The 14,713-nt window shown below is 42.6% G+C and overlaps 1 protein-coding gene across 2 annotated transcripts in view; it reads left to right on the plus strand.

Annotated features, from left to right (window-relative positions):
• The first annotated feature begins 563 nt into the window (after window positions 1-563).
• The window catches only part of phlpp2 (PH domain and leucine rich repeat protein phosphatase 2), a 38,825-nt gene continuing 24,675 nt past the window's right edge, over window positions 564-14,713 (plus strand). The window contains exons 1-4 of one of the 2 annotated variants that reach the window (XM_085453609.1): window positions 564-779; window positions 2,497-2,780; window positions 6,440-6,573; window positions 14,270-14,460. In XM_085453609.1, coding sequence (XP_085309735.1) covers window positions 567-779; window positions 2,497-2,780; window positions 6,440-6,573; window positions 14,270-14,460 — 822 coding nt within the window. In that variant the 5' untranslated portion in view covers window positions 564-566. Of the gene's footprint in view, window positions 780-2,496; window positions 2,781-6,439; window positions 6,574-14,269; window positions 14,461-14,713 lie in introns of those variants that run through there. The other variant, XM_085453601.1, reaches the window with a different exon arrangement.

Genomic DNA, 14,713 nt, shown 5'->3' on the forward strand with positions numbered 1-14,713 from the left:
AGCGACAGGCCGGTCACGCGCAAAAACCGTAATGTTTGTGACACAGCTCAGAACAACTGCTTTTAAACACAGACTGTAAACCCATCACGAGACACTACAAAAACATGAACCCATGTCTGACACACCCAACAGATAAATGCATTTTTAAACATTTTCTCCCTATTTACTTAACGATAATGAAAAAAAAAGTTTTATCCACAGACTAATAAGAGCCTTTCTTTCTCCCCTCTCATTGAATAGGTGCAGCAGAGGGTTAACGCTTAATGACACGCCCTGCAAACACCTCTCGTGTTTTTATGACTGCATCAAGTGGGAAAACTTGCCTCATCATTATTATGAAGCATCCCCTTCAGAAAGGCCTATTGGCTGCTGAATAATAAATACCCTGAGCCCGCCCATTTCATGTTTATTGATCAGCTCTCCGGGGCCTATCTGACAGCAGTCAGATGAGTCGGGATATGGCGTCGCTGCACCGACACAGGATGAATTTTCACCTCTCCGTGGGAATTTACAAGTCGCGCGCCGGGACATCGCTTGCTTTTTGTCGCCGTTAAAAGGGATCACACATGGCGATGGAGGACGAGGACAATAACGCGGAGGTCGCTGCGACCAACGTCCGAACGGGCATCAAGAGAGGAGGTGATGTCGGAGATAACGGGGCTTGCATAGACAGGCAGCCGGACACGGTGGTCCACCAGGCGGGGCTGAACCAGACTGCGGGTCGCGGCAGCCGCAGTGGTCCCGGAGCTCACGCTGCGACGGGGATCCGAGTGCTAAAGGCAGGTCATAACCAGAGGGAGCAGCCGGGGGGGATTTAAAGTGATCGACAACTGTCATGTCAAGGTGGTTACATCGCAGTAGGTGCTCGGAACAGGGCAAAGTGCATCCACGGATACGCGCGCATCCTTCCCAGCAGTGTTATGTAAATGCTGTGATATCGCGTCTAATTGATAATTGATCCGAGGCAGTCAGGAATGCACCGGAGCCGGTAACAGCGGCAGACCACACACTACAGGCACTCATAGCTCGCATATACCCAGGCCCGCTGCTGAACAGTTTTCTTAGAAATTTTTAGGGGAAGACATGATGAGTAATGACACGCAAGTCCCCAAAGCAAGAGACACGCGCGTACATACAGAGAACCTCAGCTCTGGTATTTCATTTAGACTGTGAGTATTAAACGTTTATTATATTTAAAAGAGGTATTTGAGGATTTGCAATGAAATAGGTAATAAGTATTAAACACCTTGATGTTTGCACCCAGAGCATTAGTTTCTACCTGCCTGTCAGCATCAATACAGAAAGGTGAGTAAGTGAATTCTTTTCACAGTTATAGGTCTCAGATATAGATTAAAGTAGAGGTACTTCCTTCTGAGTCCGGACAGCTTGTTCAGTCACATTCCCACAGTGACACACATCCATACTGGGGAGGTGCCCAGGACATCTGTAGTCCAGTGGGGTGATTCCACAGCTTCATCAGACACACCTTCACAGCTGCGGACAAAGAAGACATCTGCACTTTACTTTCTCTGTGACCTCTTCGTTTAAATCAACCGTTCGCCTGATCACAGCCTTAGCTCTCTAACCTCTGGAGCAATGCTGCTCCAGGTATGATCCATTGTGTGGATGTTTATTCTTGACCTTGAGAATAGAGGCTTATATAGGATGCGACTTTGTTACCGTAAAGAAAGAGTCTAAGAAAAGAAACAAATTAAGCCTTCTGTTGGGCATTAAATGAGAGGATTTGCCAAGTAATTCATCAGATTAATCAAGATAAAATTACCGTTATTTTAACAGGAAATCAGTCATTAAATCAGTTATTGAGTAACAGTACCAAATACTGAGAAACTGTGGCCAATGCTGTTCAAAAACCCAACCAAAAACGATCAGTTATCACACTTTTTACTCTCAGGCTTATCGAACATGGAAGCCAGTGCAGGCTGAAGATGACATCATTTAAAAACAACAGCAATGATACCTGTTTGTCACCAGAACGGATGCTCTCCAGACCTTTGATATGTTTCTTTGTACTGATTAGATCTAAATGCATCCCACGTGATAAACTCCAGCCTCACCAAGAACTGCTGTTACTGATATTTTATCGTTCAGGAGAGGATTATTCTTCATTGATGTCTGTTTAAGAGTAACATTAGGCTACTCCACATCCGGCTAATGTCATCACGGGCGATTAGTGAAAATAATGGTGCTGTGGTTTCTCTTCAGCAGTCACACCGTCCACCCTCAATGCGAACGAATAAACTTTAATGGTTGACTTTAGTTTAGGGAAGAGCGAACATTTCTATGAAGATTATCCAATTGGTAACTACCAGTGCAAATTGATTTGTGGCTGGATTAAACTCCCAGCACGTCTGGGAGAGTGTGTAGTTCATCTTGAACCACTCTCTGTTTCCTCAGATGCCCTTTGGCTTTCATGCTATGTTTTTGATTACAATCTGTGTGTGAGAAAGACTAATATTCTGTGTTTTTCTGTGTTAGCAGCGCAACATGAAGCGGAACGGGAGTCGAAGCTGCATGACGAGAAAAACCAGGTTTGGATCACGAGAGCGGGACTGGCTGAAAGGGGACACCCAGCGGGGCTGTGTGTGTCTCTATGGGGGAACAGTAGACCCTCAGCCACCTGCCTCTGGCACACAGGCCTCCTCCACCCCTCAGACAGACCTGCAGTTGGTGCTCTGCTCCACCAGTACCACAGTGGAGGAGCTGTGCGCTCAGAAGAAAGGACACGCACTTTACGTTCAACTGCACGGAGACCTAGTGAGGTAAATTTACATCATGTCGAATCATGGTGACAAAGTTGCATTCAGCAACTGCAGAGTAAAGAGAGTTCAGTCCACATCAGCTACTCAAGATGGGGCCAACACATGCATCAGGCATCCAACAGCTTCATTAAATAAATACCAATTAATCATGTTAAGAAAATAAGAGACAAATCAAAGCACAAGAAGAATTATGCAAATATAAGCACGTGAAATGGGAGCTTGCTAAAAATGTATAATACAATCTCATCCTCAGTTAATGCAAAGAAGGTAAACACACCACTGAGCACTTTCTGCAGTTGCCCTATCATCCCGCACTCCCACAGCTCCCCACCAAGGATACGCTCAGGGAACATGTCTCTACGCCTCTCACCACTGTACAAGACATGCGTAGACCGAAATAGTAATTGATGATCTGTGAAAGGATGAAAAGCTGGTTCACTAGTCCGTGACCAGGAAGAATTCAGTTCCTTGTTTGCTTCCCTTGGAAAACCTACGTGAAGACATAAAGGAGCCTAAAACGAGAGCTCAGCTGTACAGCTTAAGCCTGAATGAGTTATGGCTCATTCTGTCTGAGCGCTTCTGTCTGTTCAATTTTTTTAAATTAATAAGAAAGAGCAAAATCTTATAAAAAATGTGGGGAACCAGCAAAGTGCCAACAGATGCATTTAGAGCAAAGAGTTGTGAATGATTGTGTTAGTAAGCAATAACTGGTGGGAGATGGTGCCACAGATGTGCTGCAGAGATTATGCTGGAAACATGACTGGAGGTCGGAAATCACCTCACATGCTGTTAGCCAATAGTAGCATATGAAACAATGTCTTTATATCTTTGCTGACTGAGAGCTGCAGGCACTGGAGACGGATGCAGAGTGGTAATAAATGAAAGGCTTTTGGTAAGCCTGTGGATGGGCCCTGTTGGTTCAGTTTATACTCCAGCAGTAAAGCAGTCTGGTCTGCCAGTGAGTATGACTGAGTGGATTTAAATGTAATATTAAAGTCTTCAACTTCCAAAAAGAAAAGAAAAGAAAAACAGGATAATGGCGAGTTAGGAGAACTGCATAAATAATAAAAAAAAACATAAATTGTACAAACTGGCAGCACATACGGTAAAGACAAGTTAAATGTATTATGTGCATATGAACTCCAGTAATGTTTGTCCTCAAACGGTCCTTTAGTAATATATTTTCTCATCCCTATTTTATGACCTTTTGGATGAACCTTCTGTGCATAAAAAGGCTTCATTACTTTGATAATAGATGCATTCGTTCTATAAATGGTTATGTGAAGCATACGACGCAGCTGTGAGCTATGCGGCTTTTCCTGTTGATTTTCTTTTTAGAGCATGTAGTTACGTGCTGCTTACAGGAAGGCACGTTCGGGGCTCTTTCCTGCTTGCATTTTCAGTTCAACAAACTCCCTTTACAGATAAATTTACTGAGGCAGTTGATGGAGGACTTTCATCCTGTTGTTCATCCCCTTTTGGACCACTTATGTCTGTCAGTGTCACAGTGCAAACAGGGTGAGCGAAGCAGTCTAGTGTTCTTTTTCCCAGCAAGAGGCTTTTCCATCCATGAGAGTTTCCAGGACAGATGGGATATGCAATCCCTTCAACATGTTCTGGGTATAACCGGAGTTTCCAGAACATTTCCAAAGAGATGATCCCACACATCTTAACTGGCTTATTTCCAGTAAGTTAGTAGCTGCATACCAAAGACCTCCTTTATCAGTGAGCTCACTCAGAAATGTAAAATAAGCTGGATCTAGTAGCTCAACTCAGTCCTGAGGATAAGTGATACAGGGCCATTATCTTGAAGTTAAAATCTTGATTAATCGAAAGGCTTCCTGATCAAGGGAAATGGTAAAAACTGTCCTAATCTAGCAGCAGAAGAAGGCAGAAGGAAATTTTTGGTAATACTGCCCTGCAATAGCTAAACAGCCCTTTGGTGGAGTGGTTAGCACTGTTGCCACACAGCCAGAAGGTTTTCTGTCACTCTCTGTAAGGTCTGTGGTGGTCTTGCAACCGGTCTATTGTGTAAATGGACTGGTTCTTATCTTGCACTCTTCTACTCGAGCACTCAATATGTCTCACCCATTCATACAAGCACTTTCTTCTACCTAAGTTCTTTCTATCTAACATTCAAGTTGACACATTTGACTGATTTTCATTTCAAACAAAACACAGTTCAAGAATAGCAACTAATTAATATGTTTGCACATTTCGGTTTATTCCTTTTTGTGCTAACGACTAATTTTTTGTTGCTGGTGTTTATAGTTAAAACTGAAGGCTTGATCAGTTATTTTAGTTTTATTTTTAGGCAGCCACATAAACGTACATGAAAAAAGATACCAACTTATAATGTAAAATATCGAAAGATGAAGCAATACAAGGCTTTTTTTAGTTTTTAAAAACGCACGTGTATCCGTACCATTGTGTTTTTAGGAGGCCCAGTTAACTTCTCATATATCTATGAAATACTGGGTATGTCTGCACTAAATCAAGAACCCACCATGATAGTTGGCTGCATAACTTTCCACGAGGACAGATGAACCCGCTGGGCACCATTTGACAGAGATTCAGCTTCTTGCTGCACTGGCCAAAGTGGGAAGATTTGTGAATAAATGAGGCATATCAGTGTGAAGTGTGAATGGTCAATAGGGACTGCCACTCATCATCACTCTGCCTGCTGGAAGCTGCCTAAATCCTGCTTTTAGATGTTGATGTCACAGCTGTCTAAAATCAACCAAGATGATTCTGCAAATCTTCCAGGCGGAGTGAGGTAAAGTCATGTCCTCAGGCATGGGTACTGTGCTCTAGCTGTTGTTAAGAATCTTTTGAAATTCAAGCACTTTTCTGTCTCGTTTATTCTAAATGTTAGTATTTAATCACATTTCTTCCCCCCTGTAAGTCTTCCTGTTGACAGATACTGAAAAAGATCTGTGTTTAGCTCTTTATGAGCTGGCAGATTGACCCGTCTTAAAAAAATAAAACAGTTTTCAGAAGTGAGAGACTAAGTGATCATAAATTAACTCTAAGCTTTTGTTTTAGATTGAAAGTGAAAGCTGGATTTGCAGCTGCTATTGTGCTTTCGGGGCTTCCTTCACTCAGCTCGACAGTGGGCATTTATGTGAAAGGTTGCTTCTATTAGTATTCATCCTGTTAGGCTTCAGTGACTAACAGAGAGCTGAGAGATTTACAGATGAATTCAAACTCATGGTTTAAGAGTGAAATATCTAATATCATTTTCATTCATTTCAACAAACTTACCGTAATGTCGAAATAAAAACCCCTAATGGCTATGTTTTAATGATAAGAAAGATACTAAAGGTGCCTCTTCTCGGAAATTCATTTTTAAATATTTGTGCAGACCTAAAGCATTGCTGCAGCAGATGGTGTACCCATGACACTGCGTGATTTTGCAAGAATGCATCTTCTTTTTTAGTTTGTGTTAAAACAAGAAACAAAATCCTAACTGTGGTGCTGACTCTGGCAGGAGTGCTTTTTTAGCTTGGTCTGGTGCCCCGTTTAACCCGGATCGTGGCATTTGTTGGCGGGAAGCTTTTACTTTTATAATCTGTTTCATCTGAGATTCTGTGAGGTGTATTTTATAATTGTTGCTGTCGCTGTCACACCTCTTCATCTTCTTGCCTTCGGTCCCGCAGGAGGCTGGATCCCTCTGAGCGTCCGCTCCAGATGGTGTATGACTACTTGGCGTCAATGGGCTATGCAGACCCTGTACGAGTGCAGCAAGAAGCCGCCAACTCAGACCTCAGCTGTTTGATCCGTTTCTACAGTGGTGAGTACTCATCAGCAGCGGCAATCAGCCCTTGGTTTCACTTTCTGCTGCTGCTGACTGGAATCTGGCATGTGCTTCGAGTTTTCCTCTGCACACAGACCTGAGGGCACAGAAACATTCTTAGAACGCTCCAAAATGGTTTCGCCACATCCTCTGGCGAGTGTGTACGATTGGATTAAGTGAGAGAGGTTGTTTTAGGGCTCTCTGAGTTTGTTGCTTCTGAAGCTGCCTCCAGTCTTCAGTACAGTCTAAGATAAACACGTCAGTCATGGCCTCATGATGGATTACTGACCATCATTCATCCTGTGGTGTTGTATGCTTCATTGACCTGAGGTCTGGAGTGACTAAGTGTCCCTGTGTCTTTGTGATTAATGCGGCACCAGAATGGATGCGACTCTGGAGAAACCAGTGACGAATTTGTGAACGCATCTAAGCGCTGCTCACCTAAAACCTCTCTCAGTCTTCCCGTTTGAAGGCTGCTCTATTAATACTCATACAGTAGTTGCAGTTAGGGATTTTCCTTTTAGCATAAATGGTGATTGGTGTGCTATAATGAGTTTCAACCAGCGGATGTTCCCGCTGAGTCAGTGGAACTTAAGCTTGGGCTTCGAACTGCTCACGTATCCAGAGAAAGAGCAAGACTGGGTAAACCACAGTGTCTAAAGGGTTCACATGCACTTCCTCCCACATCAGGCACATAGCTCTCCTCAGAGTGAAGTGCAGGACTGCTGTAGTGACTGAAATACACTCTACAGACAAACGTAATCTGCTCTGTATGGAAGTTCTGCGGTTGATGAGTGACAGATGAGGAAAGTTAAACAAATCAAACTCACCATGAAGTCTTAGCAACGGATATAATTAGTTTGTGATGCATGTGAAACAGAACGGTGACGCCCAGTTTTCTTTTATCCTAAAAATGTTTAGAACACCATTAATAATTATTGTGATGCTTTTAACGGTTTCGATGCCCCGTGGAAAAAAATCGATATTTTGAGTCCTAGACCTTTTATTGTATATAGTTTCAGTTTGATAATCAGCCCTCAGATCAGGATATTTAAGCTGTACATTTTTTTTCTTTTGCTAGCTTCTTTTTAAATGATGTTGGGTTTTTTTTAGCTGACGGATCTTAAGATCACTCTGGCCTGAGTCTTATTGGTAGTCCTCATGTGTCCAGTGGCCCACTGTTGTTTTCTTCTTGTCAACATGAGAACTGGTCAGATCTTGGCTACTATCAGCAATCAGGCCACACTGGGTAGAGTCTAGCCAGGCCCCTTGGAGACTTCCTGCCTCCTTTTGTCGACTCATGGGAAAAGAGAACCAGGGACAAGACATGACTGGTTTTCAGGCTCGTTTAATGCCCAGTACAGGCCAAGAGGACAACTTGATTTGGCCGTGAAATACCTGCTAAACTGCTAAAGTGACAGCTGGTAATAAAGCTTTGAGTTTGTTGTGGGGACACAAATGATGTCAGCAAATGACAGATATCTATAAAATGGGCAAGTCACCTCTTGTGTTCACGTACAGGTTTCTTATGAAGAATTAAAATAACTTAAGTAGCAAGCTTTACCGTTGCATTTAATTCTTTGGCTGGTAACAGAGAACCCTGTCTTTTTATTTTAACTCACAGCACAGGTGCAGAGATTTAATCAGACCAACTTATCTTTTCTAATTTACGTAATTTAAAATTAACCACTTTTTTCACCAATTTTTCAACTAGCTAAAAAGTCAGCTTTTTAAAATGTTAAACTTTTAAGTAACTTTTTGTTTTAGTGCTGTAGCATTTTTATTGTGAAGCGCTTTGTGATCTAGAAAAGTGTAAATAAAATGTTTTTCTTTTTTACTTTAAATTCTTTTAACTTCAGGAAACTCCACTGCAGTTAAGTGAGTGAACACATGAAATTTCACTCAATTCATTAGAGTTTTGTTCTAAAAGGCAAAACTTGCATACTTCCCATGATGCATTGCTAGAAAGTTCAAACTCTTCAGGGATTCTGCCTTTTTTTGTAAGAAAGACATGATGGAAAGTTGCCGTATACCTTTTAATATGTTCACATTATGTTACAGTCACACTAGGGAAAACATTGGTTGGAGCAAACGGTTACTTCGAAGGCGAGACCAGTCACAGTTGCTATGACTTTGCTGTGTCAAGATGGCAATAAAGACAAGCGACAAGGCAATCAGACAGGAATGATGACGTGTCTGAGTTGTACTCATTGATTGGCTCAGACTGTTGCAATGTGTTGCGAGTAGATCTGCATTTATGAAGTACACAGCAATTATTTGCCAGCCTTTGCCAGTCAAGGCAGTCAGTCTGAGTCAGACCATGTCTGTCTGGAGATTGGTTGCCTCTCTCAGCTGTCTTGCAATCGAAAGGCATGACTCCCCCAACGTGCACTGTCTGTTGCTTTGAATGGTTGACCGCATTTATATTTCTCATTTCTCCTTGCATCCTTACTGTAACTAGCTTTGCAATGTCTCAACTCATGAGGACTTTAACTTATCAAATCAAGCCGAGAGCAACTTACTCACATTTTTAAGGCAGTATGCACAAAACTCAAGTTAAGACAAAAAGTAAAAAAAACCTCAAACAAACCAAACAACAACAAAAAAAAAAGTTACAGCGTCGATGGCCTTGTGTGTCTTCCTCCAGGTGTCTGTTTGCCTAACAACCGTTGTTGTGGTAACGATCTGACTAAGCAGATGAGTGAAACTGTGATCCATCAGTAAAGACTACAGCTGCTACAAGACCACCTAATGTGGTACACTGAGCGTGCCAGCTGTATGCTCTGCACAGTCTGCATTACTGGACCTTACTGGCTCTGAATCTGAGAGCGTTTGTAATGGAAACTCCCCCAAAACCACGTTTATTAAAGATTGTCTCACCATGCAGATCGCTTTGGTTTTATGAGCCCAGGATCATCATCACAAACCAGGGGAGGTGGGCTTTTGTTTATAATGTTCACGGTATTAAAATGGCACAGTAAAGACCTCAGCAGCACATCTTTCCACAGAAGCCTCGAATAATCCACATATGACCTTCTTAATGATTCCTGAAAACTGATAAAAGAAAAGATGCTCTGTTAAGTTTCGCTGAACTGCCCTTGTAAAATTGTTTCTATGAGCTTGCTCTTTTTTTGATATTAGTTATGTCTTCAGGCTTGTTCAGATCATTCAAAAGAATCTGTGGGACAGTGTGAGAAGTATTCATCTCAGACTGTCTCACAGGCATACAAACGGTGGATCATGGTTACTTTCTATAATAAGACAGTGGTGCGAATACATGTGCGTTTCTACCTACGCACTGCCACGTGAGTTTCATTTCTAACCACAGGGCTTTACAGCCTGATTTTCTTTTTTCTCAAGCCACCAAAGAGGTTCAAAGTGCAATGCAGCAGGTAATTTATTAAACTTTACTCTCCTCTTATATGTTCAGGAAACTCATCTGGGACCTTCTTTCTCCACACCCACTGTACACACACACACACACATAAACGCACACCCTTCAGCTGTGTTGCATGGATGAAATTAAAACAAACATGGACAGGGGAGTAAACTTTTCTAAATACTGACTTAATAAAAAACACTTCTAGTGAAAACAACCGCAGAGACCTGAGGGCCAGCGGATCTTTGTGTCAGCCTGTGCAGCTGCAGCGCAGATGAAGCTGGCTGTAAGCTCTGGCGTTCATGCCCCGGGCTGTGTTCCACCTCTGTCTGCGTGATCTTTTACGTCTTTGAGAAAGGCGGCTTGTAGCTGCTGTCCACAGTTCACGTAAGGCCCGCTGTCAGGATCAGACCTGAGGGAAATAAATCTGCTTCACAGGGAAATTAATCAGAGTCAGCTCACCTTATAAGTTGTTGGTTTGACTAATGCTGACTTTCTGATGGAATTTAAACCCAAATTAAGTTTGTGGACATCCTGAACTGGTGTGTGAAGGTTTGAGACATTTTGCGGTGTGAAAGAAGGGAATAAATTGTTTGCCCTGACAAAAATAAGAGAAACAGTCGGACTGAGGCTTAAGAAAAAATTGAATTCTGTTCAGATCCAAGTTTGCACAGACTTGCCCCGAGCGACAAAGCTCTTGCCAGCTCCTCATAAACATGCTGTTTCTGAGATTAAGTTCTGGTCCTCCCAAGATTTTCTCTTTCCCATTTTAAACCTGCAGACGTCCGTCATCCTAGACTCATGGCGAGTTTTTAAGAGAGACGGCTTACTGAGGGAGAAACACCAGTTTAATCTTCTGTTTTAAAGTCATCTGTATTCAAAGGCGGCATTCAGCTGCGTGTCTTCCACTGGTTTTCTGCACAGTTGCTCTATTTGATGTCAGGAGTTAAACTCTTGCTCAAAGTTTAACGAACAGTTATTTTAAATTGAGATAAACACAGACCACCTAGAGGAGGTATCTGTGTGGTGGGCTGAATTAGAATTTTCTGCCAAAAAGAGCTTGCTGTTCTGAGTCAAATCAGACCGTGTTTCCGCCTCCACTGACCCCCTACTGCATGCTAATGCAATCTATGCGATCTTGAGCAAGACAAAAAAGCTCTGGGATACAGGGAGTATTGTATTCGGCGGTTGCCTTGAAATGATCCAACATGTGGACAAAAACTGATTTTAAAACAATAGAAAGAACCAAGATGAGGAACCTACACACTAAAACTCCTGGTAGAGTTTTTCTCCTTGGAAAGAACAGACACTTTTGCCTGGTTTGGACCCTTGTCCTTTCTTCAGTGATGAATCATCTACAGGCTACTTTGTTCTTTAATCATTAGGCCTACAAAACATTAGAGAACAGTATAAATGTTCATCAGTTTCCTAGAACCAATAATAATACCAGCTCATAAGTATGTAGATATTCCAGTTTTATTCTCTTTTAAGGATCTGCACTCTGTGTGTTTCCAATCGTCTGCTGTCCAGTTTTGTTGAGCCTGTGTGAACTGAGAACTGCTGCTTCCTGGATATTTTCTGTTGTTCAGACCATTCTCTGTAAAAGAGATGGTTGTGTGGGAAAATCCAAGTAGATCAGCAGTTTCTGAAATACTCAGAGCAGCGTGTCTGGCACCAACAACCATGCCATGTTCAAAGTTACTTAAATTACCTTTCTTCCCCATTCTGATGCTAAGTTTGGACTTCACAGGTCGTGTTGATCATGTCTGCAGGTGTAAATCCACTGCATTGCTGTTTAGAGATTTTTAATGAGCAGTTGAAAAGGTGTACCTAATTAAGTGGCTTGTAAGTGCATACTGGCTTCAGTTTTCCCCAAATAGCTCTCTGGATCTTTCTAGACTTCCTCCCTTGTTTCCATATATATTCTTTTAATAATCAAATCACCTTCTATATTATACATTCGTGTCTCTCACTTCCCCTTTTGTTCCTTTCTGTTTGTCACCTCATTCCTTTGTTTATCTATCCATTTTTATTTTTCAGTGGAAAATTAATTTGACTCTTTACTCATCGGGCTTGGCATACTGTGATATAAACGTATTCCTTAAAGAATTTAGAGTTAGTGTTAATGTTGTGCGTATTGGCAACTTTTCTATATTGGATCTGAAGTGAGATATCACTAAATTTGCTGTGCGAAGGTCTCAGCCACACTTCTGAGAAATCACACATTCCACTCTCTGGTCTGTCACTTGTCCCTGAGGTTTGGCAGCCTCCCACCCGGAGGACGTTTGACACCGGTTGATGATTAGTTTGAAGGCAGCTGTCTGCAGCCCTGCTCCTTGAGAAAACAGTGTTGCGCAACATGTTACGACCGTGTCATCCACCCCCTCTGGAGCCACGGGGAAACGGTCAGCATTTTTGTCGTGAGAGGGATGGGATTGATTTGGAGGGAGACATCATAAGGGCTTACATACTCACACTTTGATTTTGAACAACCTGTTTCCTTAGCAACTGATCGCCCCGCAGACCTTTGGGGATAGCATGTGTGTTTCTTTTATTTTAGAAGTTGGCTCTTTATGGCTAGGAGATGTTTTATATTGCGTTTGGACAGTGCCGTGACTTTGTATGCCTGGACACCTGCACGTTCGCACCATGAATGCACACATTTGTATTCATAATTTGGGCGCTTTTCTCATTGATAACTCCCACAGTTAACTAATTTAATCAAGGCACTTTGATTTTCCTTTGTAAGCCCAATGTGCTCTTGCAGCGAGCAAGCACGATGATTCTCACACAGATCCACAGATAATTATAATTCTTTCTCAGATGATTAGTGTTACTGAGAAAAATTTGATTTGGGAAAAAAATGTGATGATACACAAGAAAATGGTGAAGGGGTGACAATATTATCAGGGATGAAACCACATTTTCCTGGTTTTAGGGCTGTTTTGGAATTCTGTCTTTTACTAGAGACGGGCGTATGTGTTACCATCCTGCATGCGGTGCTCTTATAAAGGTTTGCCATGAAATTACCACAAATGGGCCTTAACAAAGCCGGATATAGAGCGTGGTTGTTTCTGGTGATGTGCTGCGAAGGCTGTGAGGGCATCCTGTCGGTCTGTGTCAGTTTGTATCGAGCTGATTTGTGCACTGCAGAGGGATGATGTTTTTCTTAATTGCGAGTTTTAATCTGAAGCTCTGGGAACACAGAGTAACTAAAGCAGAGCGTGACTCGACAGTTTCCTGCCACAGGCGGCAAGAAAAAGCACTTATCTACAATCCAGCTGTTTTTCCCCCTTTTAGATACCTCCATTGTACCCGTCATCGACCCCGTGAGGTTTTTGTGTCTCTAATTTTCTCTCTGAGTGAGGGACACCCAAGGATCAGGAGCTGCTATTGATCTGCCAGCGAGCCAATTTGTTGTCAGAAGCACTTGGCTTGTTCATTATCAGTTTTCCTTGGCGAAGAAAAACATGAGGGGGCTCTCATTTCGTTTAGATGCCCTTGTGAAGCGGAAGGGGAGGTGGAGAATGAAAACAAGTTAGACGTGAAGCGAGAGCGAGAGAGAGCGAAAGCAGATTGCCAACGAGAGCCTCCGAGTGGGAGGCAGCATAAGTTGGTTCGAGGAAAATTTAACAACAGAGGACAGGAGGCTGAGGCAGTGTCTCCTCTGTGCTTGTTTGACCTGCTATTAACCTGAGTGTACTTGGCAGAGACGGCAGCACTGCTGTCTGATGTATCCTTCAGCAATGGCCAGCTAAGACTACCTGTAGTGCAACTTGGCATAATTAAACTGAGCAGAGTGGAGTTAAATGTGACAAAACCCTGACTCATTCATCAATATGACTGATGCCTCTTATATGTTGGGTTGGCAGCAGGGAGTAGAGAGAAACCTTTCCAACTGAGCTGAACAGAAGAGCTCTAATATGGCTTTAATTTAATAGATGCTTAATAATGGAGTTTAAAGTTTAAACTCTCTTCTGATTAGTGGAAGAACAAATGAATTATTTTTCAGTAAGAGCTACCCAGATGTACAAATAGCATATGAGATAACAGGGCAGTGTCCTAAGCACTGATGTAAGACCATTTCTTGGAATAGCTATACTGTGGAGCTGACTAACGGACAGGTGATATCATAATGACCTTCGAGTACTTATGTGACTTCATTTTCTGGAACCTTTGTCTAATGCGTAACTGCAAAACATTTGCAATTAATTAGCTCAATTTGCTTATCTCAGCAGTGGCTTTGGGTTTATTTGCATTAGATCGATTGCTGCAGATTTGCACTAACATCTGTGCGTGGGCTTTCTCTCCCAGAGCGTCCAGTGAATGCGGACCAGCAGGAGCGGACCTTGCTGAAAGGCGTGTTCAGCGTCAGGAAGGGCAAGACTCAGCTGCACAAGTGGGCCGAGCGGCAGGTCATTCTCTGTGGCACCTGTTTGATCGTGGCCTCTGTGAAAGACAGCCTCACCGGGAAGATGCACATCCTGCCCCTGGTGGGGGGAAAGGTGAGAGTTCAGGGTTTAGAGCTTTGACAGCCTGAAAGGGTGGTAAGCTTTCACTTTCTCCAGGGCGGAGGACATGCTCCAAGCTGTGCCATAACACTCTTCAACAACACAGCTGGGTTGGTCGTCTGGATAAAGTTAAAAAGATGACATGCCTGCAGAACCGTGTCATGAAAAGTTCTCAGCCAACAGAGAATGCAAGATCCTCTTACTCAAAGATTAGCAAAGCTGCACACTAAAGCGCAAAATACATAAA

Source organism: Copadichromis virginalis, linkage group LG1 (genome assembly GCF_057382275.1).
Source record: "Copadichromis virginalis isolate Kocher_CV1m ecotype Utaka linkage group LG1, C_Virginalis_male_GT1.1, whole genome shotgun sequence".
Taxonomy (NCBI): domain Eukaryota; kingdom Metazoa; phylum Chordata; class Actinopteri; order Cichliformes; family Cichlidae; genus Copadichromis; species Copadichromis virginalis.